This window comes from Ceratotherium simum, chromosome 29 (assembly GCF_057802395.1).
Source record: "Ceratotherium simum simum isolate JZ-2026a chromosome 29, ASM5780239v1, whole genome shotgun sequence".
Lineage (NCBI taxonomy): Eukaryota > Metazoa > Chordata > Mammalia > Perissodactyla > Rhinocerotidae > Ceratotherium > Ceratotherium simum.
In genome coordinates this window covers 4348569-4367942 of record NC_141928.1, presented here as the reverse complement: position 1 = coordinate 4367942, position 19374 = coordinate 4348569, and the positions used below count along the sequence as shown (strand labels likewise).

At 57.2% G+C, this 19374-nt stretch overlaps 1 protein-coding gene across 1 annotated transcript; it reads right to left on the bottom strand.

Moving 5' to 3' along the window:
* Nucleotides 1-11167: 11167 nt before the first annotated feature.
* On the bottom strand, nt 11168-15375 carry LOC147913177 (major allergen Can f 1-like). Its single transcript, XM_087419617.1, has 7 exons — nt 15286-15375; nt 14811-14941; nt 14215-14285; nt 13570-13680; nt 12621-12719; nt 11422-11785; nt 11168-11255 (listed from the first exon to the last, which is right to left on the bottom strand). Exons 1-7 carry the CDS (start codon nt 15373-15375, stop codon nt 11168-11170), a joined length of 954 nt encoding a protein of 317 aa, XP_087275743.1.
* Between the last annotated feature and the right edge of the window lie 3999 nt (nt 15376-19374).

Sequence of the window (19374 nt, the reverse complement as noted above, 5' to 3'; positions counted from 1 at the left end):
GCTGTAGTCTTGAGGCAGATTTTCTTCTCTGGGAAACCTCAGTTTTTGCTCTGAAGGCCTTCGGCTGATGTGGTCCACCCACACTATTGACAATAATCTCTTTTTCTTAAAGTCAACTAATTGTTAACCACATCTACAAAATGCCTTCACAGCAATACGTAGATTAAATACCCAGTTTGATTAAATAACTGCGTGCTGCGGCCTGGTGAGGTGGATGTGTAAGACTCACGACCACAGCCGCGCTCTCTCCACTTGGCACCACCCACATCTCCTTTAGCCGTATTTAATCTCCAAGTAAGACAGGAAGAAAGTCATTCTTCCTCCTAACATGGTACAGCTCTCCTGTGTACATCTCAAAACACACAAATACTCTCTCCAAGGAGGACGCAAAGTTCTTGGGTGATGTTCACTCTTTTCCTTGATATCCTGCAATTTAAATACTATTATGTGAAGTTAACTATTATTGACACATCCTGTGTTATATGTTATGTTATATGATAAGAAGATAAGGAAGAGAAGAAAAGAAATCTATCTGATACACTCACACAGTCCACAGTCTGGGAAGACTTCCTGGAGTGGGATTCTTGGGTGGGGGTTTCTCTGCAAGGCAGTTTTCTGTTTTCTGTTTTTGGAAAGGCAGTCATGTTGGTGAACTTTTGTCCTCTTGCAGCATCAGTGCTAGCCCTAAAACAAGCTCCAGACCTAGTGCCAGCTCCAGCACCAGCTCTTGCAACAGTTCCAGCTCCATTGCCACTTCCAGATTTAGAGCCAGTGCCAGCTGCAGAATTAGAGCCTGCTCTGTCACTAGATCTAGTATCAACTCCAGAGCTAGAACTAGTTCCAACATCACCTCAAGTAAAAGCCCAAGAACTACAGCCAGCTCCAGAACTAGCTATAGCAGCTCCAGGGCTAGAACCAGCTTCAACACCAGCTCTATCACCAACTGCAGAGACAGAGATAGCTCTAACATCAACTTATTTGCCAGCTCCAGCACCAGTGCTAGCACCAGCTCTAGAGTTTGAATCAGACCCAACACAAATCCCAGAGTAACAGATAATGACAGGAACTGAACTAAAGCCTGCTCCAGCACCAGCTCTGGCAACACTCTAGAGCTACAGGCAGCTCTAGATTTGAAGCCATCTCTAGAGCTAGCATCAGTGCCAGAACTAGCTCTAACATGAGCTCCCAAGCTAGAAAAAGCTTCAGTGCCAGCTCCAGAGCTAGAACCAACTCGAGCACAAGGCCAAAAGCTAGAGCCAGCTCCAGGACCAGCTCCAGCACCAGCTCAAGAGCTTGAGTGATCTCTGGAGCCGTTCCAGTCAAAGCTCCAGACTCAGAGCCAATTCCAGCACCAGCTTTAGCACCCAGTCCAATGCTAGATCCAGTTCCATTACCAGCTCCAGAGCTAGAGCTACCACTGGCTCTACAGCCAGAGCCAGCTCCCACACCAGCTCTACCAACAGCTCCAGCACCAGAATTTGAATGAGCTCCATAATTAGAGCCAAATCCAGCTCCACCACTTGCATCAACTCCTGAGATAGAGCCAGCTCCAGTGCCAGTTCCAGTTCAGGGCTGGTGTTCTCCTATGAGTGAGAGGTGGCTTCAACACTAGCTGTAGCACCAACTCCAGAGATAGAGGCAGCTCTGTCACCAACTCCTTTGCCAGTCCTAGCGATAGTTCTAGTGCTCAATTTAGAGTGAGAACCAGCTTTAAGCCAGTTTAGAGCCAGGGCCAGGTTCCAAGGAAGAGTCAGCTCCAGGACCAGCTCTAGCATTGGCTCCAGAGTTAGAGCCATTCCTGGCATCAGCTCCAGAACTAGAGTCAGCACCAAGTTCAGAGCTAGAGCCTGTTCCAGCAACATATCTAGTACCAGCTTCAGAGCTAGAGCCCCCACAAGTGCGGGCTCCTGCACCAGCTCCAGAGCAAGAGCTGGGTTGAATACCAGTTGCAGACATAGAGCCAATGCCAGCTCAAGAGAAGGAAGCAGCTCCAGCAACAGCTCTAGCACCAACATCAGAGCTACATCATGCTCTGGTACCAGCTCTCCCACCAATATCAGAGACAGAGGCAGCTCTATCACCAACTCCTGTGCCAGAGCCTGTGCCTGCTCCAGTGCCGCAATCTGCCCCAACACCAATTCCAGAGGTGGAGCCAGCACCAGAGCTACAAACAGCTCCATCACCAGTTTTAGCACCAGCTACAGAGCTGGAGCCAGGACTCGCTACACAACTAGAGCCACAAGAACCAGATCTAGCACCAGAACCAGAATTAGAGCCAACTCCCAAGCCAGAGCCAGCCCCACCACCAGCTTAAAAGATATAAAGCCAGCTCTGGTGCCAGCTTCGGAACTAGAGCCAGCACAAGCTCTGCAGCCAGAGCCAGCTCCAACACCAGCTCTCACCCTGGGGCCAGCTCCTGCACAGTTCCACAGCTAGCTCCATCACTAACTCTAGCACCAGCCGTAACACTAGCTCTGTAGCTATGGCCAGCTCCAGTAGCAGATCCACAGCTGAAGCCACTCCAGCACCCACTCAGGAGTCAGAGCCAGCTTCAGTGTCACCTTCAGAACTGGAGCCAGCACCAGCTCCAGCACCAGCTCCAGAGCCAACTACAGCAATAGCTCTAACACCAGCTCCAGTGCCAGAGTAGAGCCAGCTCAAGGAGCTATATTAAACTGCAGAGCCAGGTCCAGACTATCTCTGGAGGTAGATCCAGCTCCAGCACCTTTCCCAGAGCTAGAGCTAGTGCCCACTATAGAGCCGGAGCCAACTCCAGCCCCGGCTTTCGCATCAGCTCCAGAGATTGAGCATCTCCTGCTTCAGCTCCAGTGCCAGTTCTAGGGTCAGAGCCATCTTATAGCTAGAGCCAGCTCCAGCACCAGCTCCAGCACCAGCTCCAGCACCAGCTCGAGAACTAGCCCAGGACATGACCATCATGGGCGGGACCTGGTGTGGGACTGAGAGGCAGGACATTCCCTGCCAGGCAGGTCACTCCCGGGTACCTTGATCTTCTCCACTCCCGCCTCCTCCTCCTCCCTCCCTTCATGAGGTCTCAGCCCCAGGGGCTCTGCACCCCTGCTTTCCCAAACAAAGTTCAAAGTGGACAAAGAGATCTCAGATGTTGGAAACTGTGGCCAATACCTTAAAAATTGTATACATTTTGACCCAGAAACTCCACTCCATGGATTCTGTCCTAAATAGAGATTTATGGATGCAGATGTTCCCTTCAGCACGATTCAGAGTGAAAAATTGGAAATGGCCCACGTTCCACAGCAGAGGCTCTTTGTGAATTCTGATACAGGGACGCAGAAAATACAGAGAGGAAGAGGATTGACTGGCATGCCCCCGTGGGCAAATCAGGCTCTGGGAGAGCACACACCCCGGAATCCGCCCTGCCTGACACCCACCAGTGCACACACACACATGCACACACGTGGACACACTGTACAAGAATTCCTGGGGGATAAACTCCTGGGATCTGCACTGCCTGACACCCACAAGTGCACACACACAAATGCACACACGTGCACACGCTGTACAAGAATTCCTGGGGGATAAACTCCTGGGATCTGCACTGCCAGCAAAGGCTGCCCCTGGGGACTCTGAGGGTCCTGCACGTATTCTCCAGAGAGGAGGGTCCTCTCGCACTTGTCTCCAGGGGATCTGCTGGGGCCTCTGCTTCATCACGTGTCACTGGGGCTGGTCACCACCAGACTAGAAACCTGCCACTCTGCTGGTGACTAGTGCCGTCTCCACAGTGTTGACGTGCGCGTGGCCTCACCGTGAGGTCGAGTGTCTCTGACACGTGAGCCCATCTGCTTCCCGTTCCTTGGAACTGCCCATGTTTGCTCTCTGTCCCTTTTGAAAACATTGACTTTCCAGAGTTTTTGGGCCACAGGGATGTGAAAGCTTTCTCTGGCCTTGGGTTGTAAGGAATGCTTTTCAGTTTGTGGCTCATCTTTCCAGCTTTCTACATTTTTCTTGTTTTTGTTTTGGCCACAGGAAGAGCCAGGCTTTTCCCGTCTGGATTCTGGCTCTGGTGTCACACTTAGAACAGTGGTCTGTACCCCGAGATTATGCTCATATTTACTAAAAGGGCTTCATTTTATACATCTAGTCTTTTTTTTTTTTTTTAAAGATTTTATTTATTTATTTTTCCCCCAAAGCCCCAGTACATAGTTGTCTGTCATAGCTGCACATCCCTCTAGTTGCTGTATGTGGGACGCGGCCTCAGCATATACATCTAGTCTTTAATCCATCTGGGATTTTCCTTTCGAATGACAAAAATGCTATTTTAAATAAAAAATAAAATTAATCAGTTCCACTCACAGAAAACATCCATAATAGGTAAAGGAACAGAGCCAGAAAGCAGATTAGGGGTTGCCAGGGCCGGGGAAGGGACGAATGGGGAGGGAGTGTTTTGGTGCAGGGCTCCCTTTTGGGGAATGAAATATTCTGCAGCTAGACAGTGGTGGTGGTTGCACAGCACCGTGAATGTACTTAACGTTCATAAATTGTACAATTTAAAATGTTAAAAAAATGTAATTTTATTATATTTAAACTTTTAATCATAAAGTATAAAAAATCATAAAAAAGTAAAAGAAAAAAATTCTTTATTGTTACAGAAACAGTAACAGAAGAGAGAAAAGAAAGTTCTGGTGGGGGAGTAGATGGAAGATGTGGCTCGGGGGCTGGTGAAGAGGGAGGTTCCAGAGCCGGCTCTCCCTGCAGGGACGGTGAGTCCTGAGCTGGCTCTGGCCTCCTCCAGGAGCAGGTGCGGGGCTGGCTCTCCCTGCAGGGATGGTGAGTCCTGAGCTGGCTCTGGCCTCCTCCAGGAGCAGGTGCGGGGCTGGCTCTCCCTGCAGGGATGGTGAGTCCTGAGCTGAATCTGGCCTCCTCCAGGAGCAGGGGCGGGGCTGGCTCTCCCTGCAGGGACGGTGAGTCCTGAGCTGGCTCTGGCCTCCTCCAGGAGCAGGGGCAGGGCTGGCTCTCCCTACAGGGACGGTGAGTCCTGAGCTGGCTCCGGCTCTCCTGCAGGAGCAGTGGCAGGGCTGGCTCTAGCTGCACAGTTGGCGGATCCTGCCCTGGCTCTGGCTCTCCTGGAGCTGCTGCAGAAGCTGGCCCTGGATGCAGAGTTGCTGCTGGAGCTGGTGGTGGTGTTGGCCCCGGCCCTGGTGCTGCTGCTGGAGGTGGCTCTACAGCTACTGACGGAAATGCCTCCAGCTCAGGATCTGGCTTTAGTTCTGTCGCTGCTTCAGCAGCTGAATCTGCATCTTCAGATTGTGCAGGCGCTGGTGCTGGAGCTGCCGCTGGATCCTGAGACGGCAATGAAGCTGCAAGAGGAGACTGACATGTCTGCCTTCCCACTGCGGCTTTCCAAAGGGATAAAACTCCCGCTGCCTTATACAGAAGCTCCCATGCAAGGACGCACTGCAGGACGTCTCCCCCGAATACAGTCCACCAGACGGGTGGTCTGAGGCCGGTCTCTGCTCCTGGCCCAACACCCGCCTCTGGGGGCTCCTCTCTGTAGACCCAGTACTGACCCCTCCCCACGCGCTCACCTCTGGGCTCTGCCTCAGTGGGCTCCAGGTCCTCCAGCTGGGCCAGGAGAAGGTGGGCACGGCGCTCCAAATCAGGGTCGGGCACATGGAGCTGCACGTAGGCCACCAGCGTCTTGAGGCAGGGAAAGCCCAGGGGCTGACAGAAGTCCTCTGGGTACTGGTCCAGCCAGGTGCCCAGGATGGAGGAGATGGCACTAGGGGTAGGAGGGTGGGCAGCAGAGTCAGAGGCCTGGCCTTTCCTTCCACGTGGCCTTCCCACGGCACCCCTGTGGAGGCTGGGCTCCTGGGCCCGCCCCTGCCCATGCAGAGGCCAGTCCACCCCAGCCCACCCTGACTTGGTGGTCCAGGCAGGGGCTGCAGAGAGTCTCCATGGGAGGGAGCCCTCCATCAATGGTGGGACCATCTCCCCCTTCCTCGGGGAAGCCTGACACCCTCCTGTGTGTCCCCCGCCCCTCCCCACGGGAACATCAGCTCCACGAGGACAGGGAGGGCTGTGCCTGCTCTGTTCATCGCACTGGCGGGCTCGCAGTAGGTGCTGCATGAATGTGAGAGGGAGGAGGGAACAGGCAGAGGGTGTCCTCCCGCCCAGCCTTCACGGCCCTCGTGGCACCTCCGCCTGCAGCTCATGCGCCGTCATGCTGTCTTATTCTCTATGAGGCACGTGTGGGTCTGTCTTCCCACTGACACTATCTTGGGAATGGGGACACAGCCGGGCCAGCCCCACGTGCAGCTGGGCTCGGAGCCCTGAGGTGGGAGGCTAATGCGTGAGCAGGTCCCTCCCCACACCTCCTTCTGGGGCCCTCGGATCAGGGAGGGGGCGAGCAGGGCTGGGAGGGGCTGGGGTGGGGATGGATTCTCTCAGGAGCAGGCTCTGAGCCCCCAGCCTCCTCTCTGCTCCCTGAGGGGCCTGGGACCCCATCTGCAGCTGACTCCTTTCTTCCTGCAGGAGAGGCCCCCAGACCTTAGCCTGCTAGCAGCAATCACAAGATGTGTGGGAGCCAGGGGACTGCCCTGCCCCCCCAGCCACAGACCCCAAGTGTCCCCCACTTTGGAGACAGGAGCCTTCCTTCTTGACTCAAAGCCCAGGCATTTCCTAGTTGGTTCTGGGGTCTGCCATCCTCCTCACAATCAGGGTGGAGGAATCCATATCTAGAGGAGGCCAGGAGGGTGTCGCATGGAATGTCCTGTGTCCACTACCTGCTCTGGTGTCTAGTGGGCCTGGCTGACTCCCCGGCTACACTGGAGCCCAGGAGGACAGGGATTTTTGTGTCTGTACCTGGGAGGGTGGTGCTTCATGTACATTTGCTGAATGAATGAAGCCCAACCAGGACCTTCCCAGACATCCGAGTGGGCCTGGGCCCCGACTCAGCCCCCAGGGATCCCTGCTCTGCCTACACCCAGGATGGGACCCCCACAGGGGATCTGAAACCTCCTTTGGAAATGGGAAAACAGCTTTGCCTGAGGCCACAGGATGGTGAGGCTCGAGGCAGGAGCTTCTTCACGGGGAGAGGAAGGTCATAAATAGAGACAACCACAGCCCTCGGCAGCCCTTCCCGCAGGGCCAGGCTCGGGTCAGTGCTGTCCTGGGCTGATCCCAACAGTCCTGACAACAACCCTGTGAGGTTGTCCTCTTAGCTCCGCAGTTTTCACACGAGCAAACTGAGGCTCAGAGAGGTGAAGGGACATTCCCAAGACACACAGCCAGCAGGGGGCAGGGAGCCTCAGAGCTGTGGAGGGGCGGGGCTCACCTTTTGAACAGCAGGTCTGGGGCCTACTGGGTGGCAGTGAAGGCTCGGCAGGTGCACAGGAAGAGGGTGACATAGGAGAGGTCGCTGCCCTGGAAGGCAGGCACAGACCCTCCACCAGCTTCTCCGGGGTGTCCGCGCTGACCGCCCCCACCCTGCGGGTCTCATCCAGGTAGAGGGTTGACTCATTTTCACACTGGGACTCATCTTCGGACAAAGAGGGACAGCTCAAAACACCGACAGTACAAAAATACTCGTGTTTGCTTCCTGAAGTGCAGCAGTTTGTGAAGGATCAGCTCGGACAGTCTTGCCAACGTGAAAAGTAACTTTTCATTTGGCCAAGGCTGGGGCTGGACGGTGCGGGTGGAGGGAGGGAGGAGCCCCGCTCCTGGGGTCGGGACTGCGGCCGGCCGCCAAGGGGCAAAGCCCCGGCTGGGACTCTGCGGATTGGCCTGGGCAGCGTCTGGGCAGGAGGCCTTCCCTCGCCTCTCCGGGCCTGGGTTCTGGAGGCCCCTCCACGGCAGCACTCACTCGGAGCTCCCTGGCCCTCGTTGGCAGCGTGGAGCTCCTGCTCTCACCTGCTCTGGCCCCAAATCCACTGTGAGCCCCGCTCTTCCAGTCCCTTGCTCTGGTGGCTGCCACTAGTCCCCCCAAGACACCAGCTGAACAGGGCGCAGCCCTGCCCGGGCCCAGAGGAGGTCAGGTCTAAGCAGCATGTCAGACACTGGCAGCAGGAGGGGAGGCCTTGGCGGGGCCAGCCCCCTCCTCTCCTGACCCCAGGGCAGGCCCCCTCCTCTCCTGACCCCCGGGCCGGCCACCTCCTCTCCTGACCCCCGGGCCCGGCCCCCTCCTCTCCTGAGCCCCGGGCCGGCCCCCTCCTCTCCTGACCCCCGGGCCGGTCCCCTCCTCTCCAGGCCTCTGGCACACTCACCGTCTCCTTCGGCCGTTTCTGGGCTCTCTTGGGGTTCATCTCCAGGGTGGCAAACTTGGAGGTCCCCTCCTGCCAGGGTCAAGGACGGGGTCAGTGAGGCTATCCCCACCTTTCACCTACGCCTCCCTGGAGCCTGCAGTCGGTTCAGAAGGGCCCCCAGGCTGCTCTCCCTGGAGCAGCCCGCACCCCTGCTCTCTGCCCCGTCAGCCTGCGCCTCCTCTAGGTCCTCACCACCCCTGAGACCGGCTGGCTCATTTTGGGGACTTGTCCGCTGAGTCACCCACTTGGCGGGGACCACCCCTGCCAGCACACCCAGAACCGGGTGCATAGCATGTGACCAGTAAAAACCGTTACCCTCGCAGGTTCCAGGGGGACCCTCGGGACAGAGGATGGCAGGGGCCAGACAGGCCTCAGTGCGGTTCCCACAGGGGTATGGAGTGGGGGCCACTCCAGGGAGCCAGCCAGGGTCTTCTGGCCTGGACACGCAACCCCGTTCTCTCAGGGCTCCTTTATCTTGGCCCTCCCAGGGCTGCTTCCCTCCCCCCAGCCCTTGGACCCCAGCCCCTAAATCAAGGACGAGAAAACAGGGCCAGTCCCACGTCTCATGTGTGTTCCTGCCTCCCTGTTCGTTCCTCTCCCAGGAAGAATCTGAGGGCATCTGAGGTGGTAAGCAAAGGGTGAATTCTAACGCTATGCTTCCCCGTAGTTCCTTTATAACATGTGGGACTGGGTACACGGCCCTAGGGCATTCTGTGTGGCGTTGATAACACACGTGGATATAATGTGTAAGTCGACTATCACATAAAGGAAGTGGAGGGACAAAGGATCTTCACGGCTGTTCTGAGCAGACTGAGAAAAGTTAAAGATGGCATCGTCATGCCCAGAGCAGCCACTTCACAGTGATGCAGAGGGAGAGCTGAGGAGCCAGGAGGTGGATTGAAATGGAATCGAGTGCATGGTGGCCCTGGGGTGGGTGTGGCTCCTCTGATCTTTCATAAGGCCTCTGGCCTGGGTGCTTGTTTTCTTATTTCTTCACCCCCAGTTCCTGGATGGACACCGCCTCTTCCGAAATGCCCCTCCCCACCAGAAGGAGCGCATTCCTGGGGTTGCTGCTTCCCACCCAGCACTTCCCAACCCCCATTTCCAACACCAGCTGTCGGTGCTCTGGGCAATGTGAGGGCTCTCAGGATTTCCCCAGCTGGGGTGGGTGCTCCCCTCTGGGGGAGCCGAGGTGGTAGCATCTGCCTTCTGCCATCACTGACACCCCATCCCTTTCCTCTCTGCACCACCGCCCGACTTGCCCAGGCGGGGTCTGGTGCTGGCCTGGGGTTTGGGATGATGGTCCCCTCGCAGCCCTTTCTAGCGGAGTTGCTTTCATGTGGACTCTGAAAGCGGCATGAAGACTCGAGTTGAGGCGCCACCATTAGCTCGGAACCAGAAAATGCTGCCAATAGTTTTCCTGCGTGTCTGAAATGTCTATGGAGTCAGATAGCTGACCCCTCCCCCAACATCAGTTAAATGTTTACATTCTATTTGTGTGTCTGAACTTGCAGACTTTCACGCTGTGCTGCCCTCGTGGGGTGTGGTGTGAGAGAGACTCACCCGCCTGCTTTTCCCACCCGTTTCCTGACAGGCCACTCAGCACCCCGACCGTCCTCTCGGGGAACTCTCCTTCCCTGTCTCTGGATCGCCCTCTCTGGGGACCACTCCCTCGGGTTGGGCCAGTGGAGAGGACGCGGGAGGAAGGGCTGGGGGTCTGGACAGCGGGTCTCCACAGTGACAGTGACTGAGGCCTGCTGGAGGAAGTCCTGTTCACGAGGGCTCCTCGGGGCCCGCGCTTTGGGGTCACAAGCTCTGGGGTGTATTGGAGCACCACTCTGCTCCTCTTGGTTCCCCCTCTGCGGCCTTCCTCCCCGACAACCCGGGTGCCGTCAAGGCCTGGGCCCAGTCCAGTGTGTGGCGAGTCCCTTCTCCCAGCAGCCCAGCGCCCAGCACCACCGTCCCCGGGACAAAGCTTGGGGGTGCTGGAGAGGCTGTCTCGTGCCGAGGCCGGCTCTGGTCTGACCCCAACAGAGGAAGCTCCCGTGGAGGCGACACTGCTTGCTGCTGCTCCCTCTCCCCGCGAGCAAGCTGTGGGCAGGGCTCCCTAGGCCCAGAGCGTGGGCAGGAGCCCTGACTGGCCCTGGTCAGCCAGGCTGGGGGGCGGCTACTCTGGGTCCGAGGGCACAGGCTTGGGCCCGACCAGCAGGAACCTCGTGTACCTGTCATTCTCCATGTGAATTGGTGTCCCTCCAAGCCGGAGCCTTGACGGCAGGCTGAGGTCAGCAGCACTGCCTCTGTCCTCACTGTGCCTGTCTGGGATGGCCAGTCCACAGGGAGCCCACGAGGCCAGCTCACCCCACCACATGGGCCATGCATGAGCTGCCCCTACGGCCTCAGCTCCTGGTCACCATCGCCGTGCAGCCCCTGTGTGGCCCTGCCTGGCAGCCCTCCCGTGTTCAGAGCTGCGAGTGAGTAGCCAAGAGCTCTCCCTCTCATCTCCGAGTGTCACTGTGATGTGTCTCACCATCAGAGAATCTTTAAATCTTATAAAACACCAGAATCCCCTCAAAGCGTCTGAACAAGTTGACCTGCGGTGGTTCCCCCCCAGGGCTGGTAACTCGCCTTCCCAAACCTGCCCAGACACGGACATGGGAAGCCCTGAGCCAGAACCCGGAGGGAGGGTGGGAGCTCAGAAGAACAGCCTGAGGACTGGGGGCTGGCCTCCTGGGCCTGAGGGCCAGCTCCAGCCCCCGCCACACCCCTGCTCCAAGCTGCTCCCTCCTCCTTCCTTTCCCCCATGTCCAGCCTGCTAGGAAGTAGGACCAGGCCGAGGGTCCAGGGGACCCCACAAACCCTCACCTCGGGCAGAGGCTTCCTTCGTTCAAGCATCACAGGTTGTACTTGTGCAGTCCCATGGACCAGGTCCCTGCTCCCAACCACACGACCACTAGAACCTGGCCTTCGTGGGCCTCAGACCTGCAGAAAGCCCCATAGGACCCTAGGGCAGAGCCACAACACCCACCCCTCCGCCCGACCCTCATGCCCTTTGGACTGCGCCCCCCACCACGGAGAAGCAGGACACTGATGGGTCCTCCGCCCTGCCTGCCCTGGCTTGCCCACCCCCTCCCCATCCCCAGCCCACCCGAGGGACCCCACAGACAAGCAGAACCACCAGGAACTGCTGAAGCTCTTTATTGGAACCAGGAGCGGGGATGCAGGGCTGGGGGGTGGCAGGAGGGGGCGGAGTGGCCCAGGCTTCGGGGCCAGGGGCTCCTTCCACGTCCTGCAGGACAGAGGGTCCTGGTGGTGCCGCTCTGGGGCTGCTGTGGAGCCGCAGTGCCCCTCATCCTGGAAAGGAGGATGAGGGGCATCCCCATCACTGTGGGTCAGTGGGGCCAGGACGGGGGAGGGTGAGGGGGCTGCAGCGTGGGAGGCAGGTGCTGGATTCTCAGGGGCTGCAGTGCAGGGGGCAGGTGCTGGGTTCACGGGGGCTCTGGCCATTGGATCTGAGGAGATGGAAGAGGGACCTTCCCAGAGGCTGCCCACAAGGCTCCACGCTCTCGTGTGGAGGTGTGTCCAGGCGACTTCAGGCCAACAGGAGGGCAAAGGGGGAACAGCGATGCTGTTCTGGATTCTGGCTCTGCCAACCCCTGGGCAGTGACCTTGAGCAAGTCACTGAAACTCCATTTTCAAAAAGGACACGCAGCCAGTGAGGGACCCAGGATATCTGAAGTGTCCCGGGCACGGGTGCCATATTTCTGAATCTTTTAAGCAACTCATGGGGTAGAAAGAGTCATAATGGCTATTCGGAGGTGCAGAGAAATTTCACCCCTGCTGGCAGGCATGCTGGGGGTATCAGGAGGATACCCCCGGCACCCCAACCCATGGAGTGCCCACACAAGAAGAATTTCTTGACTGCCCAGGACTTACTCTGCGAGACCCAATCTGGAGGTGAGGCTCAGGTGCCCGGATGACTCCAGGAGCAGACACTCCACCTGCCTGGCCAGGTGGGGTCTCCTGCCCAGGTGGGAGCAGGGGTGGGGGATGGGCCATATGGCCCCTTGAAGTCCATTGACCCCATGACTGATTTTCTCAAGTGGCCTCTACAGCTGTTCACTTACCCTAATCACTTCCTGCAGAGCAGGTTTCTGTAGAAAAAAGGAAACACACACGATTCAGGAGACCCCAGGGAATCAGTTGCGGCCAACACTTCGTGTGACCCCAGAAAGGACAAAGCCAAAATCAGATGTAGAGTGACCTCTAAAATGTCGCTTTGCTAACTGTCCCAAACTGTCCCACCGTGGGGACCCTGGCAGGACCAGGCAAGGGCGTCCCGCCTACCACTTTGCTTGAGAGTGAAGATCTCCAGGTTGAATCCTCGGTCTCTTGTGAACGTCTTAAAATCCTCCAAGGCCCCCTGGTTGTTCTCTGGGTCTCTTCCTGTTGGTGAAACCAGGAGACATGAGAGTGAGGGGCAGAACCAGGGGGAGGCTGGTGTCTCCATCCCAGCCTGGGGTACAGATGGGTGGGCCACCGCGGAGCTGGGGTGGAAGCACCCACGTGGGGCTGGACCCCAAGGACCCTCGGGCCGGGAGGAGAGCTCGGCTGGAAAGGCGGAACCGGGAGCTGTGAGCATGTAGTGGGTGCCATGTGGCAGGACTGGGAGGAATGGGGGTGCTCTTCGTGAGCACACCAGGGGTCTCCCTGGAGCAAGGACAAACTGCAGGACCTGCCCAGCCACGGAAGAGGGCATGTCCCCTCGGGGCCCCGGACGCCATGCCGTCCCTGCTGGACTGATGTCCACACTGCTCCTGGCCACGGGGAGCACACAGGAGACCCTCTGGGGGCCTCTTTGTCTCTAGGCAGGAATGGTTCTGACCCCCCGATGCCTCCTTGAGCCCCCTCCCCTGGAATTAAGCCCTGGGAGCTGGAATTTCCTTCCCTCCCAGGCTCCGTGCACACACTGCTCTTCTCCCCCGTGGGAGATCCCAAAGGACCGGGGCTGAGGGTGACGCTGCAAGGAGCTGCCCCCGTGAACAGCGTGACCCGCCCGGTGACATCTGTGACATTTGGATCTGTGTGCTCACAGCAGTCCTCTGCCCTTTCTGTGTTCCCACTGCCAACACCTAGACTGGGAAACCCAAATCCTGAACTCCGGGGATGGGACCGAGTGCTTCCTTCAGGAAAACCAGTCCGGAAGGAGCTGCCAGGGGCTTCTCCTAAGAGGGGGAGTCACGGGGAGCAGGGAGGAGGGGAGAGGGACTCAGGCGCTGGGATGCGGGACCCTCACCCACGAGCTTCGCCACTCGGATCTGCTTCCCCTGGAGCTCGCCTTCCCAGTAGAGAATGTAGTGGTCCTTCACGTGGGACGGCAGGATGTACACCACGAACTTGCGCCCGTCTGGGGAAGGACAGCGGCACGAGTCCTCAGTAAGTCACGTGATCCTCCAGAAAGATCTGGAGCTTGCCCAGCACCCAGCCTGGCAGACCTTCCAGCTTCCATGCACTCCCAGCCACCCAGGCTGTGGGATCTCCACCTCTCGAGGACCCAATGTACTGGGAGAGCGCCATATCAGAAAGGAGATCACATCCCCAACCAACGGGTCACAGAGAGGTTTCAGGGTGAGGGGTTTGAGGAGGTTGGAGCATGGAGTCTTCAGCCCCCAACAACCCAATACAACTCTGCTCCTCTCCCTGACATGGGCACAGACATAACCCCGCAGGAGCCCCTGGGCAGTCCTGTCCCTCCTGGGACCAAGGTGTCCCACCTGGCACTTAGTGTCGAGTGTTCATGTCTTTAAGGCAAACTGACTGGTGGGAGGAGAGGGTGGGCATTTAATGGGGTCAGAAGGGAGTGGGGCTTCTCTGGCTAAAAGTCTGCCCCCGGCTCTCCCGGTGTGTGAGGGCGCCGCCTGGCCGAGGCTCCAGGACTCACAGGCCGTGTATTTGCCGGGCTTGTCGGTTTTCTCCAGGACCAGTTTCATCTCCCGGCACTGACCGCTCACCCTGGAACACAGAACCCATGTGGTGATGCTGCCCTGGGGAGTGCCCACTTTGGAACACAGCCAAGCCCCCCACTGCTCCCCCGCCTCGGAGCCGCCACAGGGCAATGCCCAGTAAAGGTGGCCTGGGGTCTGAGGTGGGCCTGGCAAAGGAGTGCGCTTCTCCTCCCTCAAGTCCAGGGGCCAGCCGGGCCTTTGGCGTCCCTCGTGGCAGCTCCCTGGGGCTCCCTCAGGGAGGAGGTGGGGGTGCATCGCCCACCAGCAGCCAGCACTGCCCCTAGCAGCCCAGGAGCCCATCTGCGGCCACCCCTCCTCAGTGCCCTAAGTTTAGGAGTGTCTGCCCTGCATGGTGCCCCGCAGTGAGATACCCTCCATGGCAGTGACCCCTTAAAGCTGCCTAGTGATGAGTGTTGTAGGAGGGGCTGAGAAGGACAGTTGGTGTGGTCTGCCCCCTGCAGACGCTGGCTCTCCTGGCATGGGGAGGGAAAGCCGAGGGATGGCGCAGGCTGCCCAGCCGGCCGACACTCACAGTATGCTCGTTTTGACTTCCAGGTTTCCCCCCTCCAGGGCCGTGAGGGTCATGGGGGTCACCAACTCTGGCTTCTTTCCAGGAATCTCCTGGTCTGTGGTCACGGCCTTCAGATACCATTTCCCTGACACCTGGAGAAAGTTCCCTCCCATCAGGCCTCAGGCCGACCCCCCACGGCCTCCCCCTCCTGCTCTGCAGCCCCAGACTCTATCCCACCCCCAGGGCTGGAGCCCCGGAGCCCTTCCCAGCCCACCACCCCACCCAGCATGTGCCCAGCACCCTCTCCAGATCCACCCAGACGCCAGCTCCCGGCCCCTGCAGATTGGCTGGGACCATGGGTGCCCTCACTCTGGGAGCCCCCTGCACCCTGGGGCCATCGGGCACAGACCCCTTTTGCTCTATCTGAACATTCCCTCAGGAGCAGGGGTTAATGCCTGACCCTAAAATGAGTGTGTCTGCCCCATCTGAGCCTCACATCCGGGGTCTCTTCGCCCAAGGCCAGGGGGTCCTGGGCCTGCAGGGCAGCAAAGAGGCTGAGGCTGATGATCAGGAACAGGGTCTTCATCTCCAGGGGTTTGTGCCCACGGTCACCCAACAGGTCACTGGCTGGGGCTTGGAGAGGCTGTGCTGGGCTCTCACACAGCCGCCCTTTATACCCGTTGGCTGAGGGTCCCCCAGGAACTTGGCACAAACAATTGACCAATCCCTTCCCGGCTTAAACTGTGGCCAATTCTGCAGTGGAGCAGACAAAATGTCATTATTGTTGGATGCTGTTGAATAGCTCCCCTTAACCACCAAGGACCATCGAGGCCACACCGCTGTCTAGAGGGGCGGATTTGCAAATGTTATGGGGCGGGGAGGTGTGAGTCTGAGTGCAGGGAGCGGAGGCCTCCCATGAGGGGGGCCACCGAGGGGACACGAGCAGTGCCAGTGGACACCCTCTGCCCGTCCCCACGGGCTGGGCCGACGTGCTTGCTGCCAGAAAGGGTTCGGGTTGGACCTTAGAGCCACAGGCTTGGGTCTCAGCTGACCTTCCTGGGTCCACAGGCAGGCTCCCTAACCTCAGATTTGGCATAGAAAAAGAGGGACCTACTGTGTGAACATGACAATGTGTGTGTTTAAAGAGGATGTCTACACTCCTGACAAGATGTGCAGTAAGTAGGCACTTTGACACACCCACTCTGCTCCACGTACAGAGCAGTGACGTGAGACATAAAGAGGGCAAACCAAGACAGCTGGATATGTGAACATATGTGTATGTACACACAGACACAGACACGTTCACACACTCACTCAGACACACACACGCATACACACATATACACACAGGCACATTCACACACTCGGTCACACACAGACATACACAATGCATATACTCAGACACACACATGGATACGCACACTCAGACACACACACGCACACACATCAGATCAGGAAGGAACAGCAGCACAGACTGGTGAGTGGGGGCTGCAGCCCTGCCCCAGGCAGGTGAGAGGACGTGATGTCGCCTCCAGAGCAGACTGGGCACGAGCCATCCTCAGATCAGCGACTTCCCTCTGTGACTCCCCCCGTCAGGCAGCAGAGCAGACTCCTGGGGCCGGGGGTGGGAGGCCGAGGCTATGACAAAACTGCCGGACAGAGCACGACAACGACAAGGTGACAGAGAGAGGCAAGCATGTGTGGATTCAACATCCTCATCTGAGAGGGAGCCGCTTCCCCAACGCTCCCAATCACCCGCAAAAACACCAGGTGAAGGAAAACAGGTTAAAGATGAGCCATCAGGATAGGAACTTATTCCAGAAAATGAAAAGTGTGACAAACACTCTAGAAGTGCAGTAGTGTGATGAAGATGCCTGAAGATTAAACAGAACAAGAATTTATAAAATTAGAACTGGCCAGAGCGTAAACAATGAGTAGACATGAAATAGGAATAATTATGAACATTAAAGGTGAACACTGTAGTAAATAAAAAGCTCAAAAACCAATAAAAATAAACTGTAAACGTGAAACTGGCTCTTTGGGGAAAATGCAGTAAATAGATCAACTCCTAGTGAGACTGCTGGGAACATCGGAAAAGGACAACTGACGAGCATCGGGAGTGACGAGGTGATGTGAACTAAGACAGATGAGAGAGAGGCCGGGCGACTGTGCAGGTGCGCGGATGGCAGGCGGGCCCGCAGGGGTCAGCGTCTTAGAGCCGGGTGGGGGTGAGGTGCAGATGCAGGGGGACACTGACAGCTCACGAGAGAAGAGATGCCCAGAAACAGCCCGGGAACCGGGAAAGCAGATGCATAGCACAGCTGGCAAGAACTTCTGTGGGGAAAACTTTGAATAAATGGAGCTGGGTATCCATATGGAAAAGATATATAAACTTACCTCCCTACCTCACACCGCACACAATTAATCCAGTTAGATTTAAAGGCTTAAGTATGAACAGCAAACCTTTAAAACCTGTAAGAGGAAATAAGGGCTGATACCTTTGTGGCCTAGAGGCAGGTCCTACAGTTATGAGGGAAATGTTGGAGACACCACAGAGGTCAAAGGGCAGACTGGAGGCAGATGTCTGCAATGGGTGTGACTGCAAAGCTTCCAGATGCAGAGTACACGAACGAACGAATTAGGAAGCGACAAAGAGCTGGAGAGAAAACAGGAAGGACAATCACAGAAGAGGAAGCGGGGGCAGTGAGGATGCTAAGGGATGCTCAGCGTCACTGCCAATTGACGTATCTCAGAGCCCCTTCTGATGATGGGTGTCGCTCGGATGTGGCTCACGGGAATTCTCACCCCCTGCAGCTGGGTGTGGACTGGCGCCCCAGGTGAGAACGATGGCGATTACCAGAAACATTGCAGACACACATGCCCCAGGACCCCGCAGTTCTGCTGCCTCCTACAGACCCTAGAACGTTCCTGCGTGGGCCCCTTCCATGCACGAGCAAGGTGCTTCTATGGTCATAAGATTTGTAAATTTTCGAAGCCGTCTCTCTCCATGGTGTTGGAGGGGCCGGGGGTGGTCTGGGTTTAGTGGGATGTGTTGAAGGTAACAGTCACTTAAGTGTACAGCTGGCTTCCTGGGGTTGTCTTGGTTTTCAGGAATATTCCTACTGCTGCTCTGGGCAGACAGGCCTGGCGTCCTGACCCAATGATGTCGGCTTCAGGTCACAACATTGAAGGCACTTGAGTGGGCGGTGAAAGAGACGCCAGCTTCATTCCGAGTGAAGCCTGAGGTGAGTCTGCGGTCAATTCTTCCATGCCCCCAACCTGGACAATTGTGAGCGGGTTTCTGTTCTCATCCAAGTCTGGTCTAAATGGGAGCCCTCTTGGTCCCAAACTGCTTGATGATGCAACGTGTGTAAAGGCACCACACACTTTTAAGCTGTCTAGATGGTAACCACACAAAGCAGAATTGATCAGAATTCTTGTTTACGGACCAAAAACCTACAGCAGAACCACATTAAGCAGACACATCTATGTCGGAAGTGACGTGTCTTATGCGTCCCAACCATCAATAATAAAAAATGGATTTTGATCCCCATGCTGGGCAAAGTCTGAATTATCTCTACAGGAAAGAGTAGAAGGTCAGTCTCACGGGAAGCGGTAATCAGGAGCAGCGGCTGACACAGGAGCACGAGGTTTACAGAGGTGGGCCGGGTGGTCACGAATCAGAGCCCCTGGTGGTTCCTGGATTTGGTGGAGTTTATGGTGCTTCTCAGCTTTTTTTAATATGTGAGTTTTGTGGGTTTTTTTCCTCACTCCAAATAAATACTTATTTTCATATCTAATTTGGATTCATGATTTTTATCATTTTTGCTGTAAACCAGTCTGCGCCGGTCTGTCCCCGTGGAGCCTCCTTGTCTCCTGACTGGCCCCAGAGGCTCCACGAGTTGACTCCGCGACCCCCGCCTGCCTGAGTGGGGCGTGTTCTTCCATCTCCCTCCCCTGCCTCCGTCCAGCCTCTGCTGTCGTCCTGCAAAGCCCAGAACAGCCGCCACCTCCTGGGAAGAAGGGCCTGACTGCCCGGCCTACAGGGGCCAGCTGCACCGTCCCTGCCTGTCCCGTGTCACAGTCAATGGTGCGTGTCCTGAAGGACCCTCGTCACACGACGGTTCAGATCCTGGCCTCTCCCCACCAGCTGGCCTCACTCGCTCCCTCAGGGCTGGGCTCCTGGAGGCTCCTTGAGCTTACCCCAGCTGAGCCGAATCCAGTTACCATGAGCTGATCTGCACTTGACCACGGAGCCCCCGGGTGCGGCCGGGAAGCCAGCGCCCTATGTGTGCCGGGGGGGGGCTGTTTTCAGGAAAGGCCGTGCTGTGTTTGTGTTCCGGCTCTTTCTTCTCCTTGAGCTCCTACAAGGCCCCTGTCTTATCTGAACACAGGACCCCTTTGTACCGTGAGTTTGCTCCGTGTCACACAAACAGGAACATGCCTGGAGGCCACCCAGACCCGTGTCCTCCCGCCTCGGCTGCCAGGCTGATGCCAGTAGATGTGGCCTCCGGGGGAGGCTCTGCCAACCTTCCCCTTCTGCCCCCCCAGCACAGAGAGCTCCTCACGCTCTCATCGCAGAAGG